The 20,946-nt window shown below is 51.0% G+C and overlaps 1 protein-coding gene across 1 annotated transcript in view; it reads left to right on the plus strand.

Annotated features, from left to right (window-relative positions):
* Positions 1 to 20,946, plus strand: part of LOC135552979 (golgin subfamily A member 6-like protein 24) — a 104,585-nt gene that overhangs the window by 11,189 nt on the left and 72,450 nt on the right. Inside the window, exon 6 of the mRNA XM_064984983.1 lies at positions 182 to 256. Within this exon, the coding sequence (XP_064841055.1) occupies positions 182 to 256 (75 nt within the window). The remainder of the gene's footprint in view (positions 1 to 181; positions 257 to 20,946) is intronic.

Genomic DNA, 20,946 nt, shown 5'->3' on the forward strand with positions numbered 1-20,946 from the left:
GTCCAGGTTCACACCAACACTCTCTCAGAGTATGCAGTGGGTTTCATGGTGGAAATTTCCATGTTAGGATGAATCACCTTACTCAATGCCCTCTCTATCGACAAATGTCTATCTCACCTCTAGCTCCTTAATGAGCTCAAACTGCATGTTTCTGACACCCTCCCTCCCTCCCTCCCTCCAGGCTAAGGAGCAGACCCAGAAGTTCCAGGCCAAGGAGTCCAGTCTGAAGAGCCAGCATGGCTGTGTTAGTCAGCAGGTACACAGGCACATGTTACCATCCTTACCACACTCTGCTGTTTCCATCCCTACATCACCCTGCTGTTACCATCCCAACCACACCCTGCTGTTACCAGCCCAACCACACCCTGCTGTTGCCAGCCCTACCACACCCTGCTGTTACCAGCCCTACCACACCCTGCTGTTACCAGCCCAACCACACCCTGCTGTTGCCAGCCCTACCACACCCTGCTGTTACCAACCCTACCACACCCTGCTGTTATCAGCCCTACCACACCCTCCTGTTACCATCACTTCCTCACCCTGCTGTTACCATCCCAACCACACCCTGCTGTTACCAGCCCAACCACACCCTGCTGTTGCCAGCCCTACCACACCCTGCTGTTACCAGCCCTACCACACCCTGCTGTTACCATCCCAACCACACCCTGCTGTTATCAGCCCTACCACACCCTCCTGTTACCATCACTTCCTCACCCTGCTGTTACCATCCCTACCACACCCTGCTGTTACCAGTTCTACCACACCCTGCTGTTACCATCCCTACCTCACCTTGCTGTTACCATCCCTTCCTCACCCTGCTGTTACCATCCCTACCTCACCCTGTTGTTACCATCCTTTCCACACCCTGCTGTTACCATCCCTTCCTCACCCTGCTGTTACCATCCTTACCACACAGTGCTGTTACCAGCCCTACCTCACCTTGCTGTTACCATCCCTTCCTCACCCTGCTGTTACCATCCCTACCACACCCTGTTGTTACCATCCCTACCACACCCTTCTGTTACCATCCCTGCCACACCCTGCTGTTAAAATCCCTACCACACCCTTCTGTTACCATCCCTACCACACCCTGCTGTTACCAGCTCTACCACACCCTCCTGTTACCATCACTTCCTCACCCTGCTGTTACCATCCCTACCTCACCCTGCTGTTACCATCCCTACCACACCCTGCTGTTACCAGTTCTACCACACCCTGCTGTTACCATCCTACCTCACCTTGCTGTTACCATCCCTTCCTCACCTTGCTGTTACCATCCCTTCCTCACCCTGCTGTTACCATCCCAACCACACCCTGCTGTTGCCATTCCTACCTCACACCCTGCTGTTACCATCCCTACCACACCCTGCTGTTGCCATCCCTACCTCACCTTGCTGTTACCATCCCTACCTCACCTTGCTGTTACCAGCCCTACCACACCCTGTTGTTACCATCACTACTTCACCCTGCTTTTACCATTCCTACCTCACCCTGCTGTTACCATCCCTACCTCACCTTGCTGTTACCAGCCCTACCACACCCTGCTGTTACTGGCCCTACCACACCCTGTGGTTTTCATCCCTACCTCACCCTTCTGTTGCCAGCCCTACCACAGCCTGCTGTTACTGGCCCTACCTCACCCTGCTGTTACAATCACTACCTCACCCTGCTGTTACCATCCCTACCTCACCCTGTTACCTTTTGTGTTGCCTTTTTCCATTCTCGCTGTTTCTGAACAAAACAGTCATTTATTGAGTATTTTTGTCTTATGAAACATGTCTTTGTTTGATCTCTCTCTCACACTATGTGTTGTCTATCACACACACACACATCCCCAGCTCAGTTTGTTTCAGACTCCATGCGGCTTGTCATGTATTTCACAGACTGTGAAACATGAAGGATCAGCTGCCATTCAGGACCTGTCTGTCTGTCTGTCTGTCTGTCTCCATCTCACACACGCAGTGCACACACCTACACACAACACACACACACACTCTGTTGGCACTGCGCATCCTGTGGCGATGACAGGGGCGTGGGGTCAGAGTGAGCGAGCCCCTTCCTCTGCCTAGTTGTCCTTGGGGTTAATTAACCCTCCCCTCCCAGACTCCAGCAGCCCCATCCTGCTCCAGCAACTCCAGGTGTAATTAAGTTGTGCGAGCCCAAATGTTCTCCTCTGTAACTGGACTGGTTGCTGGACCTGCCTGCTGGCATCACGCGGGCCCCTCCCAGGTTAGATGACTGTTAGGGCCAGGCGGACAGCAAATGATTGCTAATAAAACATTTGATTGAGAGAAGAACAGAGTGAGAACCATAAACAGGCTGGATTCTGCCCTTTCATTTGGCCATCTCCAGAGAATTGGTTTTGCTGTGCCGCAGAGCGACTCACACACAAGCAGTTAGTTGTCTGCCCTAGGACTGGAATTTAATTTGGTGCGTGCGTGTGCGTGTTTGTGTGTACGAGTGTATAAGCACATGTGCAGGTGTAATGTGGTGTGTGTATTTTATACTTTCCTATTTTATAGAAATGAGCCAGGGTTTTTCTAGATGTGAAATCTCCCGTCCCTATAGGTGCAGCAGTGTTGCTACAGATAAGGAGAGAGAGAACAATAATTTCATACTGCAGTGGGGAAATTACCATAGAGTTACCAAGATGGCCACTGCAGAGCTGTGAATGCACTGCTGAGCCCTCTGCAATCTCCCCTCATTCTGCTCTTTGTGTGGCAGGTCTGTAGTGATGAGCTATTGTACAGGCTTGTGTTTAGCTACTGTGTTTGACTACAGGATGTGGCTATTCTACTGTAATTTACCAGCATGTTGTGGGCACTTTGTGTTAGATATATTGTATGGTGGTTGTTGGCAGTGTCTTGGTAGTGCATATACTGTATGGCTGGTATCGCTGTCTGGTTGCTGTTGCTGAGTGAAACTGAGAGGCTGTTATGCTTACTGGTATGTATTTCTACTACAGTATTCTGTGTGTGTTCATGGGACTGATGGGTCTTGTTGGTGTGTGTTTAAGGTGCTCTATGATTGCTGGGGTGGGTATATAGCTTGATACAGTATAAGACCACTATGTTTAATGCTGGTGTATGTTGGTTCTGTGCAGGGTGTATAAAATGCATAATGGGTGTGTTGGGGTAGTTGAGTGTCTTTGTGGGTTATACCATCAGTGCGGTGGGGTGTTGGTGTGGTGGGGTATAACACCAGTGTATTGGGGTGTGTGGGGTATATACTGTAATAACCATGTTTTGGGGTGTGGGGCTGGGTTATGATGAAAGGGTAGAAGCGTATATCAGACTCCAGCCCAGGCAGAGGTAATAAAAGGCCAACCATGTTGGAGCTCCTCTGCTTCTGGGAACAGCGCTGCTTTTTACTGCCGCTCTGACAGCAAGATAAAGTGCTCATCCAATTAGAAAAATATTTGGTCACCTACCTACCAATGGAGCTTGGGCTTGTATTTTTCAAGCCATTTGAATCCTTGCTATTTTTATTGTATGTTTTCCTACCATTGTGTATATACATTTTATTGCACGGCCATGGAATGTTGATGAACCATTTACCATGTAGTAATGTAGTGAATGTTGTCTGTCTCAGTGTGGTTTCTAATGAAGGGTGGGGCCGGAGGCAGTGCTACATAGTGTAGGTCTGTGTATAGTATGGTGCTGTGTGGGTTTACATTTTGTTAGGTTTTTGTGTTGGTGTCGGCTATGTTTGGGCGGAGAGGATTTTAGTCATCTATGTCATTTGTCCATTTCCTGTGCAGGGCTCTGTGCATGTATACTAGTGCTATAGTCGCCTTCTCTGCTTAAGAATACTGATGTATTTTTTTCCAGAGTGCATTAAAATTAAATTCTCTCTTGTTGTAAAAAGAGGCACACGTTAAAAATAATTGGATGTGGGAGAGAACAAAGGGCTGCCTCTCGTTCCCTCCCTGCACACCCCAGCTCGGCGTTAATACCAAGCCAGCCTCATTGTTCTGCCGTCTGCAGCCATCCCCCCAGCCAGACACTCAGCGCTGGAGAAGTCACTTTTAATGTCTGATAATCAAGGTGAATTTTCAAAAAGCTGCCATTTTCAAACGATGGTGTATATATTACATGGAGATGGGATTTGAGGAGGGGAGGGGCTCTGCTGGGAGAGAGGCAGAGCCTCGGCCATGCACAGTGGAAGAGAGACACCTAATGGCCACGGCAGGAACTGCAGGCAAGTTTTGCTCTGCTGGCAATCGATGGAGGAAGGCGGTTGTCAGTTCACTGTCAGTCATGTGTTGTTGTGCTGTGTAATTTGCTTTGTCTGTGGTAGAGTATATGTGTTCCACAAGTTCAGGCTGAACAATAGCTTTCAGTGATTCTTATTTTCTCAAGGAGCCATTCACTAGGAATGTCCTTGTGTCCTCCAAACATTCACGTTAGTTTTAGCCTCCGTCTCTATACTCGTATACAGACAGAGTATATAGAGGTATATTATTAAAGATAGTATGTCCACGTATATGTGTTTTTCCGCTTTGCTCAGTAATGGAGATTGCGGTGGAGCGTAGCAGGGGAGACTGAGGCAGCCGAGATAGGAGTAGGGGGCTCCATTTCTCTGGTGTGGTGCAGGGGCTCATCTCCCCCGCCTCCTCTCCCTTCTTTCTTCCCCACGCTGCTCTAAGGTAGGATTATTTCTCCTCCGCTCTGCCGCACCATATATACCAGGTCCACAGTTCCCCCTCGCCTCTTGTCATTTTTCATGGCGTGTTTTCGGGTGCAGCATTGCGCGGTGGCACTGTGCCTATGCAATATGTGAAGGAGGTGAATATATGCAGCATGTATAATGTAATAAGTGTACATTTATTTTCTGCGGTGGTGATTTCCGGGTGTTTCCGGTGCTTGGGAAAAAGAGGGCAGCAGTGCATCTTAATGAACATGACTGCTGCGTATGCACTCACCTCCAAGGCTTTTTTACACACCGGAGACACAATATTATCCAGTTGATAGAGAGGGTTTGGATGTTTTTTATGATGTGTATAAATTAAATGCCCCCATTCCAGCCTCGTGTTTTTTTGTTTACAGATGGTGGTGTTCGGTGTTGACTTGGTTAAATACCAGTCTAATGGCACCTTGTCTGGCAGTGAGGCAGAATTTAGTATATTTAGGCAAGCTGTGGGGCTCGGACCCTGCCATTCTGATTGCCTATCCTGTGTTGCTACACCCCCTATAGAGCACCCTGTGTCTTTAACGTACACACACACACACACACACACACACACACACACACACACACACACACACACACACACACACACACACACACACTCCCCCTCCCATCTCCAGTCCTGTCCCCCTGAGTGAGATCTGATGGAGCCATGCAAAGAGGTTTAAAATAAAAACACTAACACAAACACACATGGTTGATGGAAGCCTGAAATGGACATTATACTCTGAGGGGAAGTAGATCTAATCCCATGAAACAGTATGCTTTAAATGTATTCGGTGCTCTGAGCCTTGTGGTGCGAACCTCCCTCTGTGAGACCACCACTGAATAGAACAAAAAAATTGAATCAAACAGCGTTTTTTCAGAAGTAAATGCTAGTGTAGAAGCTTTTGGTCCAGTGTGTCTGATGCTGTTCATTGATTAGCTCAGCTATGTGGGTTTGTTTTAACATTTCTGGCCTCAAAAGACTGACTTAATGTACCCCGAAAAAAAAAATATGGAGGCAGCCTCCTCTCTGCTCTTTCATGAGGACAACGTCTCAGACGTGTCCCGCTCTTTCAGTGTGTCTGTGTGTGGTGCACATGTGTGTGTGTGCGTGTGTGTGTGTGTGTGTGTGTGTGTGTGTGTGTGTGTGTGTGTGTGTGTGTGTGTGTGTGTGTGTGTGTGTGTGTGTGTGTGTGTGTGTGTGTCTGTGTCTGTGTGTCTGTGTGTGGTGCTGTGTGTGGTGCACATGTGTGTGTGCACGTGTGTGTGTGTGTGTGTGTGTGTGTGTGTGTGTGTGTGTGTGTGTGTGTGTGTGTGTGTGTGTGTGTGTGTGTGTGTGTGTGTGTGTGTGTGTGTGTGTGTGTGCATGTGTGTGTGTGTCTGTGTGTGGTGCACATGTGTGTGTGTGTGTGTGTGTGTGTGCATGCGCAAAAGCCTCTTGTACACTCTGTCAAAAGCATGAAGTGTTTTTCAATGGGACACTATTGTTGATGTCAGAGCTCTATGTCTCTCCCATTCTCCTAGTAGCATTTAGATTTCATATGTGCATTATACTCATCTCTTCCCCTTTCTCCTGTTGGTCTTTGTGAAATGGGACGATTCTCCATTGCTAATGTGCTCATTTCTCTCTCCTTTTCTATGCTGGTCTCAGAACAGTTTTTCCTCTCTGAGTAGACTATGTACAACAATGTATTCTGATATTTGCTACAACTCCGTGGCTTGGTTTATATAAGCCAAATATTTTCTCATACTGGCTTTGTATTGGTGTTTGAAGTTGTATTTTAGTGGTGTGCGTGAGTGTTTGTCTCGTGGTTGTCGTGGGTTTCTATGGTTTAGCAGAGACACTGTGTGTTTGACAGTTGAGACAGATGTGGACCCATGACACAGAGTGACCGTCCGGACCAGGCTGGAGTTCACATACAAGCTTATTCTCCTGGAAGTACAGAAGCTATTAGATGTAATGGCGATGTTGTTGTCTTCTATATTTCCTCTCTGCTAGAATTCATTGATAGTTTGATAATGCAGGGGTTCACTGAGTGCAATAACTAACCATATGATAAGATATTGGCAACATGTTTAAAGGCTGGTAGTTTTATTTGGTACATGAGTGTATTATTTGTTCCTGGCACTGGTAGCAGACAGTTATTTTTCATTGCTTGGTTAGAGGGCATGCTTCCAAAGTGTTGTTCTCAGCTGTAGTGGAGAGTAAAGAAGGGGGAATGATGGGAGGACTGGGGCCGGGTGCTCTCTGATGGAAGGAAGAGAGGACTGGGGCCGGGGGCTCTCTGATGGATGGAGGGAGGAGTGAGGAGAGGACTGGGGCCGGGGGCTCTCTGATGGAGTGAGGAGAGGACTGGGGCCGGGGGCTCTCTGATGGAGTGAGGAGAGGACTGGGGCCGGGGGCTCTCTGATGGATGGAGTGAGGAGAGGACTGGGGCCTGGGGGGGGCTCTCTGATGGAGTGAGGAGAGGACTGGGGCCGGGGGCTCTCTGATGGAGTGAGGAGAGGACTGGGGCCGGGGGCTCTCTGATGGAGGGAGGAGTGAGGAGAGGACTGGGGCCAGGGACTCTCTGATGGAGGGAGGAGTGAGGAGAGGACTGGGGCCGGGGGCTCTCTGATGGAGGGAGGAGTGAGGAGAGGACTGGGGCCGGGGGCTCTCTGATGGAGGGAGGAGTGAGGAGAGAACTGGGGCCAGGGGCTCTCTGATGGAGGGAGGAGTGAGGAGAGGACTGGGGCCAGGGGCTCTCTGATGGAGGGAGGAGAGGACTGGGGCCAGGGGCTCTCTGATGGAGGGAGGAGTGAGGAGAGGACTGGGGCCGGGGGCTCTCTGATGGAGGGAGGAGTGAGGAGAGGACTGGGGCCAGGGGCTCTCTGATGGAGGGAGGAGTGAGGAGAGGACTGGGGCCAGGGACTCTCTGATGGAGGGAGGAGTGAGGAGTTGACTGGGGCCAGGGGCTCTCTGATGGAGGGAGGAGTGAGGAGAGGACTGGGGCCGGGGACTCTCTGATGGAGGGAGGAGAGGACTGGGGCCAGGGACTCTCTGATGGAGGGAGGAGTGAGGAGAGGACTGGGGCCAGGGGCTCTCTGATGGAGGGAGGAGTGAGGAGAGGACTGGGGCCGGGGACTCTGATGGAGGGAGGAGTGAGGAGAGGACTGGGGCCGGGGACTCTCTGATGGAGGGAGGAGTGGAGGGAGGAGGAGGAGAGGACTGGGGCCGGGGACTCTCTGATGGAGGGAGGAGTGAGGAGAGGACTGGGGCCAGGGGCTCTCTGATGGAGGGAGGAGTGAGGAGAGGACTGGGGCCAGGGGCTCTCTGATGGAGGGAGGAGTGAGGAGAGGACTGGGGCCAGGGACTCTCTGATGGAGGGAGGAGATGGAGGGAGGAGAGGACTGGGGCCAGGGGCTCTCTGATGGAGGGAGGAGTGAGGAGAGGACTGGGGCCAGGGACTCTCTGATGGAGGGAGGAGTGAGGAGAGGACTGGGGCCAGGGGCTCTCTGATGGAGGTGAGGAGAGGACTGGGGCCAGGGACTCTCTGATGGAGGGAGGAGTGAGGAGAGGACTGGGGCCAGGGGCTCTCTGATGGAGGGAGGAGTGAGGAGAGGACTGGGGCCAGGGGCTCTCTGATGGAGGGAGGAGTGAGGAGAGGACTGGGGCCAGGGGCTCTCTGATGGAGGGAGGAGAGGACTGGGGCCAGGGGCTCTCTGATGGAGGGAGGAGTGAGGAGAGGACTGGGGCCAGGGGCTCTCTGATGGAGGGAGGAGTGAGGAGAGGACTGGGGCCAGGGGCTCTCTGATGGAGGGAGGAGTGAGGAGAGGACTGGGGCCAGGGACTCTCTGATGGAGGGAGGAGTGAGGAGTTGACTGGGGCCAGGGGCTCTCTGATGGAGGGAGGAGTGAGGAGAGGACTGGGGCTCTCTGATGGAGGAGTGAGGAGAGGACTGGGGCCAGGGCTCTCTGATGGAGGGGACTCTCTGATGGAGGGAGGAGAGGACTGGGGCCAGGGACTCTCTGATGGAGGGAGGAGTGAGGAGAGGACTGGGGCCAGGGGCTCTCTGATGGAGGGAGGAGTGAGGAGAGGACTGGGGCCAGGGGCTCTCTGATGGAGGGAGGAGTGAGGAGAGGACTGGGGCCGGGGACTCTCTGATGGAGGGAGGAGTGAGGAGAGGACTGGGGCCGGGGGCTCTCTGATGGAGGGAGGAGTGAGGAGAGGACTGGGGCCAGGGGCTCTCTGATGGAGGGAGGAGTGAGGAGAGGACTGGGGCCAGGGGCTCTCTGATGATGGAGGGAGGAGGGACTCTCTGATGAGGAGAGGACTGGGGCCAGGGGCTGATGGAGGGAGGAGTGAGGAGGGACTGGGGCCAGGGACTCTGATGGAGGGAGGAGTGAGGAGAGGACTGGGGCCAGGGGCTCTCTGATGGAGGGAGGAGATGGAGGAGGAGTGAGGACTGGGGCCAGGGCTCTCTGATGGAGGGAGGAGTGATGGAGAGGACTGGGGACTGGGGGGGCTCTCTGATGGAGGGAGGAGTGAGGAGAGGACTGGGGCCAGGGACTCTCTGATGGAGGGAGGAGTGAGGAGAGGACTGGGGCCAGGGGCTCTCTGATGGAGGGAGGAGTGAGGAGAGGACTGGCCGGGGGCTCAGGGGACTGGGGCCAGGGGCTCTCTGATGGAGGGAGGAGATGGAGGGGAGGAGAGGACTGGGGCCAGGGACTCTCTGATGGAGGGAGGAGTGAGGAGAGGACTGGGGCCAGGGGCTCTCTGATGGAGGGAGGAGTGAGGGAGGACTGGGGAGGGACTCTCTGATGGAGGGAGGAGTGAGGAGGGACTGGGGCCAGGGGCTCTCTGATGGAGAGGACTGGGGCCAGGGCTCTCTGATGGAGGGAGGAGGAGGACTGGGGCCAGGGGCTCTCTGCAGGAGGGAGGAGAGGACTGGGGCCAGGGGCTCTCTGATGGAGGGAGGAGAGGACTGGGGCCAGGGACTCTCTGATGGAGGGAGGAGTGAGGAGAGGACTGGGGCCAGGGGCTCTCTGATGGAGGGAGGAGAGGACTGGGGCCAGGGGCTCTCTGATGGAGGGAGGAGTGAGGAGAGGACTGGGGCCAGGGGCTCTCTGAAGGAGGGAGGAGAGGACTGGGGCCAGGGGCTCTCTGATGGAGGGAGGAGTGAGGAGAGGACTGGGGCCGGGGGCTCTCTGATGGAGGGAGGAGTGAGGAGAGGACTGGGGCCAGGGACTCTCTGATGGAGGGAGGAGTGAGGAGAGGACTGGGGCCAGGGGCTCTCTGATGGAGGGAGGAGTGAGGAGAGATGAATATCAGGAGCATTGTTTTGCCAGGACAGTGTGGCAGAGCTGATGTATCTGGCCCTGTGCCAGCCTGGGCAGTGTGCCCACGGGGAGGCATTTTGTAGCCAGCGCTGTGCCACAGACAGAGAGGCAGGAGACAGAGAGGCAGGAGACAGAGGGGGAGGCTGTACTGAAGCTGGTAAGACTGACTGTCAGAGGAGTCTGGGTTGAATGAAACTCCCCCCTGGTGTGTGATGGGTGGGCAGGACCACCATGAGAAAGAGGGAGAAACTCCCATATCCATTGGGTGAAATATCATAGTGTGCCATCACAGCAGCAAGATTTGTGACCTGTTGCCACTAGAAAAGGGTAACCAGTGCAGAACAAACATCATTGTAAATACAACCCATATTTATTTTCACTTTTGTGCTTTAACTATTTGCACATAATATGCAAATCTCATTTCCCTGGCCAATGCTTATTGATTATAGGTCTCTAAGGATACAGATTAACAGCTGGAACCACCCTAGTGTCATACTCCCTAACCTCTATACCACGCTATCCTAACCCAGCTCATGGACCACGCTATACTAAATTACGTTATTATTTTGGAACGTTTGTGAGTGTAATGTTTACTGTTCATTTTTGTATTGTTTATGTCACTTTTGTTTATGATAAATTTCACTTGCTTTGGCAATGTAAACATATGTTTCCCATGCCAATAAAGCCCTTAAATGGATTTGAGAGGAGAGAGAAAAGGTTGATGTTGGATAGTGCCATGTCATTCAGTGCCTTAGCGACTCCTTGGACATCATTGCCTATTTAGTGTCTGCATTTTCAGTTAATCTCCAATGCATGCAACATATGCAGACTCTAGTGGACAATGGGGATTTAGAGCAATTAATGCTATTTATGCAGTCGTTTATAGTCTCAAATAATAATCCTGCTAGCCAGTTTAGAGGTTGTTGTTTTTCATTCACTCAGTTGTTTCTCCTTTCTCACTGTGTCAATGCTTGAATAAACAGATGCTTCATGGGTAAAATGCTATCTCCCTGGTATGTGTGCATTTAAATAGTGTTTGCTTTTCAAAACCCTATCCCTCCTTTCCCCTTCTTATCCCTCTCTCTGTTTCCCTCGCCCCTTCTTCGCTCCTCTTTGTATCCTTCAAATATTCTGCACATCCCGCAGCAGTTCCGCATCGCAGATATCCCTAATATAATCTATGTGTCTGAATACTAATTTATACCGTCAGGATAAAATAAATAGTCTACCGTTAATTATGGGGAGCCGGCTCCTGGCTTGGCCCAATGATTTATGAAGTGCGCGTAGGCATTCTGCTACACATTTGTCTTAATTTATTTTTAATCTGTCTTTCAATACATATTCCTGGAAACGTCTTAATGATGTCAGAGGTGTGTGTTAATGACCCTGGCTCAGGGAGCAGTGCTCTGGGGGTGGAGAAGTGAGGTGGGGGGGGTGCACTTTCAGGCAACCCCTTCACCCCTCCCACCTCCCCTCTCCACACACCACTGCGGTTTCATTTGCGGCCTTTGTGTCTGTGTGTCTGTGTGGTTGCCTGTGTGTCTTTCTGTCTATATGCCTTGCTTTCTGTGTGTTTATGTGCGTCTGTCTGTTTCTCCTATCAGCATTTCTCCTATCTTTCCCCTCATTATTGTGTGTCCATGTGTTTTCTGTGGGGGCTCCTGTTCCACTAAACTTCTCTCTTGTTTATTTAGCTGTCTGGTCCTGTGTGAGCAGTAAGATACATTAACGTAGCAGTAAAGTTCTGGGTAATCCATACCTCTGTGTGGTCAGAGCTGTTAGCCAGGCTGGAGGTGGGTGGTTGTTTATGCTGGGCATGGTCCACCAGGGGAGAGAGAGCCCCTAGCTCCCTCCCAGACAGCAAAGCACTTCGCATGATTAGATGCATTTTCTTCACCCTCTTCTCAAATTAAAGCCGATGTCTCCTCTACTTGTGACCTCCGGCAATTAGCGTGGAGCGTGCCCGACTTGACGCTCTGAGAGCCCTGGTAGGGAGCGGGCAACAGGCGGACAGGCGCTGAGCCTCCGCCCTAACCACGTCCGTCCGTCTGCTAGCCTCACAGACAGACAGAGGCAGCACACAGCTCATCAGAGCAGGGCCCATTAGGGACATCCACACATCTCTCTGCATCAGGATGCTCTCATTTACCTCCTCCAGATCCTACCATTCATCTCCTCTGAAAAAAAAGGTCTCCCATCAAGCGGCCAAGCATGGCTGGCTGCAGTGGCTATCCTGAAAGAGGAAAAAGAATGATTTCATTTCTTCTCCTTTTTGTCTTAGTGGCCTACTCACTTTGATCATACACACATCATTACACACAGAGGCCTGGTTTTCATCTCACGGCCAGGCAGGCTGAGGCTGAGATCAGGGCTCTAAGTTAGCCATGCGGCCGCAACCAGGCTGTCGCTGCAGATCAATACCTGTGGTCAGGACGGAGCAGCCCGCACTTTGCTGTGCTACGCATCCTAAATAGGCCCCGCAGGTCCCACCATAAAACACCTCACAGGCCAACCTGGTGGACCCATAAATGCCCACCTTTTTCTTTCTTTCTATTGGAGCAAGCCCAAGAGTAGCTGAGCTGGGTTAGGATAGCGTGGTCCATGAGCTGGGTTAGGATAGCATGGTCCTTGAGCTGGGTTAGGATAGCGTGGTCCATGAGCTGGGTTAGGATAGCGTGGTATAGAGGTTAGGGAGTATGACACTAGGGTGGTTCCAGCTGTTAATCTGTATCCTTAGAGACCTATAATCAATAAGCATTGGCCAGGGAAATGACAGGTTGGGTTTTGTGTTGTGTCTTTGGAAGATAAACATACACTCCTTGATTTGGGTCAGAACAAGCACACTTGTTTAGTTCTTGTGTTGAGATCGCTAGTCTGGAGTGTTTTATTATGGTTAAAGGTCTGGATGGTACTAGTATGCTGGGCTACAAGAGGACTGGATGGTGCTAGTATGCTGGGCTACAGGAGGGCTGGATGGTGCTAGTATGCTGGGCTACAGGAGGTCTGGAGGTGCAAGTATGCTGGGCTACAGGAGGTCTGGATGTTGCTAGTATGCTGAGCTACAGGAGGTCTGGATGGTGCTATTATGCCGAGCTACAGGAGGGCTGGATGGTGCTAGTATGCTGGGCAACAGGAGGTCTAGATGGTGCTAGTATGCTGGGCAACAGGAGGTCTGGATTGTGCTAGTATACTGGCTACAGGAGGTCTGGATGGTGCTAGTATACTGGCTACAAGAGGTCTGGATGGTGCTAGTATGCTGGCTATAGGAGGTCTGGATTGTGCTAGTATACTGGGCTACAGGAGGGCTGTATGGTGCTAGTATGCTGGGCTACAGGAGGTCTGGATTATGCTAGTATGCTGGACTACAGCAGGTCTGGATGGTGCTAGTGTACTGGGCTACAGGAGGGCTCTATGATGCTAGTATGCTGGGCTACAGGAGGGCTGGATGGTGCTAGTATGCTGGGCAACAGGAGGTCTGGATGGTGCTAGTATGCTGGGCAACAGGAGGTCTGGATTGTACTAGTATACTGGCTACAGGAGGTCTGGATGGTGCTAGTATACTGGCTACAGGAGGGCTGTATGGTGCTAGTATGCTGGGCTACAGGAGGTCTGGATTATGCTAGTATGTTGGACTACAGCAGGTCTGGATGGTGCTAGTGTACTGGGCTACAGGAGGGCTCTATGGTGTTAGTATGCTGGGCTACAGCAAGTCTGGATTGTGCTAGTATACTGGGCTACAGGAGGGCTGGATGGTGCTAGTATTCTGGGCTACAGGAGGGCTGGATGGTGCTAGTATGCTGGACTACAGCAGGTCTGGATTGTGCTATTACAGTGGGCTCCAAAATTACTGGCACCCCTGACTGGCAATGCACAAACAATACTTAAAAATATATAAACAATATAATTATGGAGATAAACTCAAAATACCAACATGTGAGAAATACTGTACTTTATTAATGTTTCAATGGAACCCACCAAAATCATACAATTATTTAATACAACATACATTTCACCAAAATCAAGGTTTCATAATTATTGGCACTCCTCATTTAGTACTTAGTGCCACCACCTCTGGCAAGGATAACAGCATGGTCTTTTCCTGTAATGTTTGACAAGGTTAACCTCTCTAGGGTAAGTGGGACGCTAGCGTCCCACCTGGTCAACATCCAGTGAGATTGCAGAACGCCAAATTCAAATGCAGAAATACTCATTATAAAAACATATTTTACATAGGTTTAAAGATTAACTTCTTGTGAATCCAACCACGGTGTTAGATTTTTAAAATGCTTTACGTCAAAAGCATACCTTACGATTATTTGAGAACATAGCCCAGCAGACAAATCATTACAAACAGTAACCAGCCAAGTAGAAGAGTTACACATGTCAGAAATAGAGATAAGATTAATCCCTTCCCTTTATGATCTTCATATGTTTGCACTCAGAAGACATTAATTTACTCAATAAATGTTCCTTTTGTTCGATAAAGTCTCTTTATATCCAAAAACCTCTGTTTTGTTTGCGCATTTTCTTCAGTAATCCACAGGCTCAAACGCAGTATCCGTAAAGTTCATAGAAACATGTTGAACAATGTTTATACTCAGACTGTTATTAGCCTATATAATCAATAATATTTCAACCGGACAATAAAGTCGTCAATATAAAAGGTAAACAAGAATGGCACTCTGGTCGCGCACATGAAAAATCTCTGTGAAACGGCAGGTCCACTCATTCAGACTGCTCATATTCTCTCATTTTTCAGAATACAAGCCTGAAACGATTTCTAAAGACTGTTGACATCTAGTGGAAGGCATAGGAACTGCAATTTGAGTCCTAAGTCACTGGATATTGTAATGGCAATGGATGGTGCTAGTATACTGGATTACAGCAGGTCTGGATGGTGCTAGTATACTGTACTACAGCAGGGCTGGATTGCGCTGGTATACTGGACTACAGCAGGGCTGAATTGTGCTAGTATGCTGGGCTACAGGAGGGCTGGATTGTGCTTGAATACTGGACTACAGAAGGGCTGGATTGTACAAGTATACTGGACAATAGCAGGGCTGGATTGTGCGAGTATACTGGGCTACAGGATGGCTGTATGGTGCTAGTATGCTGGGCGACAGGAGGTCTGTATTGTGCTGGTATTCTGGACTACAGGAGGTCTGTATTGTGCTAGTATGCTGGGCTACAGCAGGGCTGGATGGTGCTAGTATACTGGACTACAGCAGGTCTGGATTGTGTTAGTATACTGGACTACAGCAGGGATAGATTGTGCTGGTATACTGGAGGACAGCAGGGCTGGATTGTGCTAGTATGCTGGGCAATAGGAGGTATGGATTGTGCAAGTATACTGGACTACAGCAGGGCTGGATTGTGCTAGTATGCTGGGCTACATGAGGGCTGGATTGTGCTAGTATGCTGGACTACAGGAGGGATGGATTGTTCTTGTATAGTGGGCTACAGGAGGGGTGGATTGTGCTAGTATGCTGGACTATAGCAGGGCTGGATTGTGCTTGTATACTGGGCTAAAGGAGGGCTGTTTGGTGCTAGTTTGCTGCGCGACAGGGGGTCTGGATTGTGCTAGTATGCTAGGCTACAGCAGGGCTGGATGGTGCTGGTATACTGGACGACATCAGGTCTGGATTGTGTCAGGATACTGGACTACAGCAGGGCTGGATTGTGCTAGTATGCTGGACTACAGCAGGGCTGGATTGTGCTAGTATGCTGGGCTACAGCAGGGATAGATTGTGCTGGTATACTGGAGGACAGCAGGGCTGGATTGTGCTAGTATGCTGGGCAATAGGAGGTATGGATTGTGCAAGTTACTGGACTACAGCAGGGCTGGATTGTGCTAGTATACTGGGCTATAGCAGGGCTGGATTGTGCTAGTATGCTGGGCTACATGAGGGCTGGATTGTGCTAGTATGCTGGACTACAGGAGGGATGGATTGTGCTAGTATGCTGGACTATAGCAGGGCTGGATTGTGCTTGTATACTGGGCTAAAGGAGGGCTGTATGGTGCTAGTTTGCTGGGCTACAGGAGGTCTGGATTGTGCTAGTATGCTGGGCTACAGCAGGGCTGGATGGTGCTAGTATGCTGGGCTACAGGAGGTCTGGATTGTGCTAGTATGTCGGACTAAAGCAGGGTTTGATTGTGCTACTATGCTTGGCTACGGGAGGGCTGGATGGTGTTAGTATGCTGGACTATTGCAGGGCTGGATTGTGCTAGTGTTCTGGACTACAGCAGGGCTGGATGGTGCTAGTATTCTGGGCTACGGGAGGGCTGGATGGTGCTAGTATACTGTGCTACAGCAGGGCTAGACTGTACTAGTATGCTGGGATACAGAAGGGCTGGACTGGGCTAGTATGCTGGGCTACAGGATGGGTGGATTGTGCTAGTATGCTGGACTATAGCAGGGCTGGAATGTGCTTGTATGCTGGGCTAAAGGAGGGCTGGATGGTGCTAGTATGCTGGGCTACAGGAGGTCTGGATTGTGCTAGTATGCTGGGCTATAGCAGGTCTGGATTGTGCTCGTATACTGGACTACAGGAGGGCAGGATTGTGCTAGTATACTGGGCTATAGCAGGCCTGGATTGTGCTAGTATGCTGGGTTACATGAGGGCTGGATTGTGCTACTATGCTGGACTACAAGAGGGATGGATTGTGCTAGTATGCTGGACTATAGCAGGGCTGGATTGTGCTTGTACTGGGCTAAAGGAGGGCTGTAAGTTGCTAGTTTGCTGCACAACTGGAGGTCTGGATTGTGCTTGTATGCTGGACTATAGCAGGGCTGGATTGTGCTTGTATGCTGGGTTAAAGCAGGGCTGGATGGTGCTAGTATGCTGGGCTACAGGAGGTCTGGATTGTGCTGGTATGCTGGGCTATAGCAGGTCTGGATTGTGCTAGTATACTGGACTACAGGAGGGCTGGATTGTGCTAGTATGCTGGGCTACAGGAGGGCTGGGTGGTGCTAGTATGCTGGACTATTGCAGGGCTGGATTGTGCTAGTGTTTTGGACTACAGCAGGGCTGGATGGTGCTAGTATACTGGACTACAGCAGGGCTGGATTGTGCTGGTATACTCGACTACAGCAGGGCTGGATTGTGCTAGTATACTGACCTACAGCAGGGCTGGATTGTGCCAGTATGCTGGGCTACAGAAGGGCTGGACTGGGCTAGTATGCTGGGCTACAGGAGGGGTGGATTGTGCTAGTATGCTGGACTATAGCAGGGCTGGATTGTGCTATTGTCTGGACTAGGGCTGGATGGGCAGGAGGGCTGGATGGTGCTAGCTGGATGGTGCTAGTATGCTGGGCTACAGGAGGCTGGATTGTGCTAGTATTCTGGGCTACAGGAGGGCTGGATTGTGCTAGTATACTGGACTATAGCAGGGCTGTATTGTGCTTGTATGCTGGGCTAAAGGATGGATGGTGCTAGTATGCTGGGCTATAGGAGGTCTGGATGCTGTGCTGGGTATACTGGATTGTGGTATACTGGACGACAGGAGGGCTGGATTGTGCTAGTATACTGGGCTGTAGCAGGGCTGGATTGTGCTAGTATGCTGGGTTACATGAGGGCTGGATTGTGCTAGTATGCTGGGCTACAGGAGGTCTGGATTGTGCTAGTATGCTGGACTGGATTGTGGTATACTGTATGTATGCTGGGCGACAGCAGGGCTGGATTGTGCTAGTATACTGGGACTACAGGGGGCTGTATTGTGCTAGTATGCTGGGCTACAGGCAGGGCTGGATGGTGCTAGTATACTGGACTACAGCAGGGCTGGATTGTGCTTGAATACTGGACTACAGAAGGGCTGGATTGTACAAGTATACTGGACGATAGCAGGGCTGGATTGTGCTTATATACTGGGCTAATAGAGGGCTGGATGGTGCTAGTTTGCTGGACTACAGGAGGTCTGGATTGTGCTAGTATACTGGTGCTACAGGAGGTCTGGATTGTGCTAGTATACTGTGCTACAGAAGGGCTGGACTGGGCTAGTATGCTGGGCTACAGGAGAGGTGGATATTGCTAGTATGCTGGACTATAGCAGGGCTGGATTGTGCTAGTGTTCTGGACTACAGCAGGGCTGGATGGTGCTAGTATACTGGACTACAGCAGGGCTGGATTGTGCTACTATTCTGGGCTACAGGAGGGCTGGATTGTGCTAGTATGCTGGGCTACAGGAGGGCTGGATGGTGCTGGGCGACAGGAGTATGCTGGACTATAGCAGGGGGCTGGATTGTGCTAGTATACTGGGCTACAGCAGGGCTGGATTGTGCTAGTATACTGGACTACAGCAGGGCTGGATTGTGCTAGGGCTGGGCTACAGAGGGCTGGATTGTGCTAGTATGCTGGACTACAGAAGGGCTGGATTGTGCTTGTATGCTGGGCTAAAGGAGGGCTGGATGGTGCTAGTATGCTGGGCTGCAGGAGGTCTGGATTGTGCTAGTATACTGGACGACAGGAGGGCAGGATTGTGCTAGTATACTGGGCTGTAGCAGGGCTGGATTGTGCAAGTATGCTGGGTTACATGAGGGCTGGATTGTGCTACTATGCTGGACTACAAGAGGGATGGATTGTGCTAGTATGCTGGACTAAAGGAGGGCTGTATGATGCTAGTTTGCTGGGCGACAGGAGGTCTGTATTGTGCTGGTATTCTGGGCTACAGGGGGTCTGTATTGTGCTAGTATGCTGGGCTACAGCAGGGCTGGATGGTGCTAGTATACTGGACTACAGCAGGTCTGGATTGTGCTTGAATACTGGACTACAGAAGGGCTGGATTGTACAAGTATACTGGACGATAGCAGGGCTGGATTGTGCTTATATACTGGGCTAATAGAGGGCTGTATGGTGCTAGTTTGCTGCGCTAAAGGAGGTCTGGATTGTGCTAGTATACTGTGCTACAGCAGGGCTAGACTGTGCTCGTATGCTGGGCTACAGAAGGGCTGGACTGGGCTAGTATGCTGGGCTACAGGAGAGGTGGATATTGCTAGTATGCTGGACTATAGCAGGGCTGGATTGTGCTAGTGTTCTGGACTACAGCAGGGCTGGATGTGCTAGTTTGCTGGGCTACAGGAGGGCTGGATTGTGCTAGTATGCTGGGCTACAGGAGAGATGGATTGTGCTAGTATACTGGACTACAGGAGGTCTGGATTGTGCTCATGTACTGGGCTACAGGAGGGCTGGATTGTGCTAGTATACTGGGCTATAGCTGGGCTGGATTGTGCTAGTATGCTTGGTTACATGTGGGCTGGATTGTGCTAGTATGTTGGGCTACAGGAGGGATGGATTGTGCAAGTATGCTTGACTACAGGAGGTGTGGATTGTGCTAGTATGCTGGACTATAGCAGGGCTGGATTGTGCTTGTATACTGGGCTAAAGGAGGGCTGTATGGTGCTAGTTTGCTGGGCTACAGGAGGTCTGGATTGTGCTAGTATGCTGGGCTACAGCAGGGCTGGAGGGTGCTAGTATGCTGGGCTACAGGAGGTCTGGATTGTGCTACTATGCTGGGCTATAGCAGGTCTGGATTGTGCTAGTATACTGGACTACAGGATTGTGCTAGTATGCTGGGCTACAGCAGGGCTGGATTGTGCTTGTATACTGGGCTAATGGAGGGCTGTATGGTGCTAGTTTGCTGCGCTACAGGAGGTCTGGATTGTGCTAGTATACTGTGCTACAGCAGGGCTAGACTGTGCTAGTATGCTGGGCTACAGAAGGGCTGGACTGGGCTAGTATGCTGGGCTACAGGAGGGGTGGATATTGCTAGTATGCTGGACTATGGCAGGGCTGGATTGTGCTAGTGTTCTGGACTACAGCAGGGCTGGATGGTGCTAGTATACTGGACTACAGCAGGGCTGGATTGTGCTACTATTCTGGGCTACAGGAGGGCTGGATTGTGCTAGTATGCTGGGCTACAGGAGGGCTGGATAGTGCTAGTATGCTGGACTATTGCAGGGCTGGATTGTGCTAGTGTTATGGACTACAGCAGGGCTGGATTGTGCTAGTATACTGATTGTGCTAGTATTGCTGGGCTACATGAGGGCTGGATTGTGCTACTATTCTGGGCTACAGGAGGGCTGGATTGTGCTAGTATGCTGGGCTACAGGAGGGATGGATTGTGCTAGTATGCTGGACTATAGCAGGGCTGTATTGTGCTTGTATGCTGGGCTAAAGGAGGGCTGGATGGTGCTAGTATGCTGGGCTACAGGAGGTCTGGATTGGCTGGATTGTGCTAGTATGCTGGGGCAGGTCTGGACAGTATGCTGGACTACAGGAGGGCTGGATTGTGCTAGTATGCTGGGCTACAGGAGGTCTGGATTGTGCTAGTATTCTGGGCTAGAGGGCTGGGGGGTGCTGTATGCTGTGCTAGTTTGCTGGGCTACAGGAGGTCTGTATTGTGCTGGTATTCTGGGCTACAGCAGGGCTGGATTGTGCTAGTATGCTGGGCTACAGCAGGGCTGGATTGTGCTAGTATACTGGACTACAGCAGGTCTGGATTGTGCTTATGCTGGACTACAGGAGGGCTGGATTGTGCTAGTATGCTGGGCTAGCAGGGCTGGATTGTGCTTATATACTGGGCTAATGGAGGGCTGTATGGTGCTAGTTTGCTGGCTAAAGGAGGTCTGGATTGTGCTAGTATACTGGCTACAGCAGGGAGACTGTGCTGTATGCTGGGCTACAGAAGGGCTGGACTGTATGCTAGTATGCTGGGCTACAGGGAGGTGGATGTGCTAGTATGCTGGACTTTAGCAGGGCTGGATTGTGCTAGTGTTCTGGACTACAGCAGGGCTGGATGGTGCTAGTATACTGGACTACAGCAGGGCTGGATTGTGCTACTATTCTGGGCTACAGGAGGGCTGGATTGTGCTAGTATGCTGGGCTACAGGAGAGATGGATTGTGCTAGTATACTGGACTACAGGAGGTCTGGATTGTGCTCGTGTACTGGGCTACAG

This window comes from Oncorhynchus masou, chromosome 2 (genome assembly GCF_036934945.1).
Source record: "Oncorhynchus masou masou isolate Uvic2021 chromosome 2, UVic_Omas_1.1, whole genome shotgun sequence".
Lineage (NCBI taxonomy): Eukaryota > Metazoa > Chordata > Actinopteri > Salmoniformes > Salmonidae > Oncorhynchus > Oncorhynchus masou.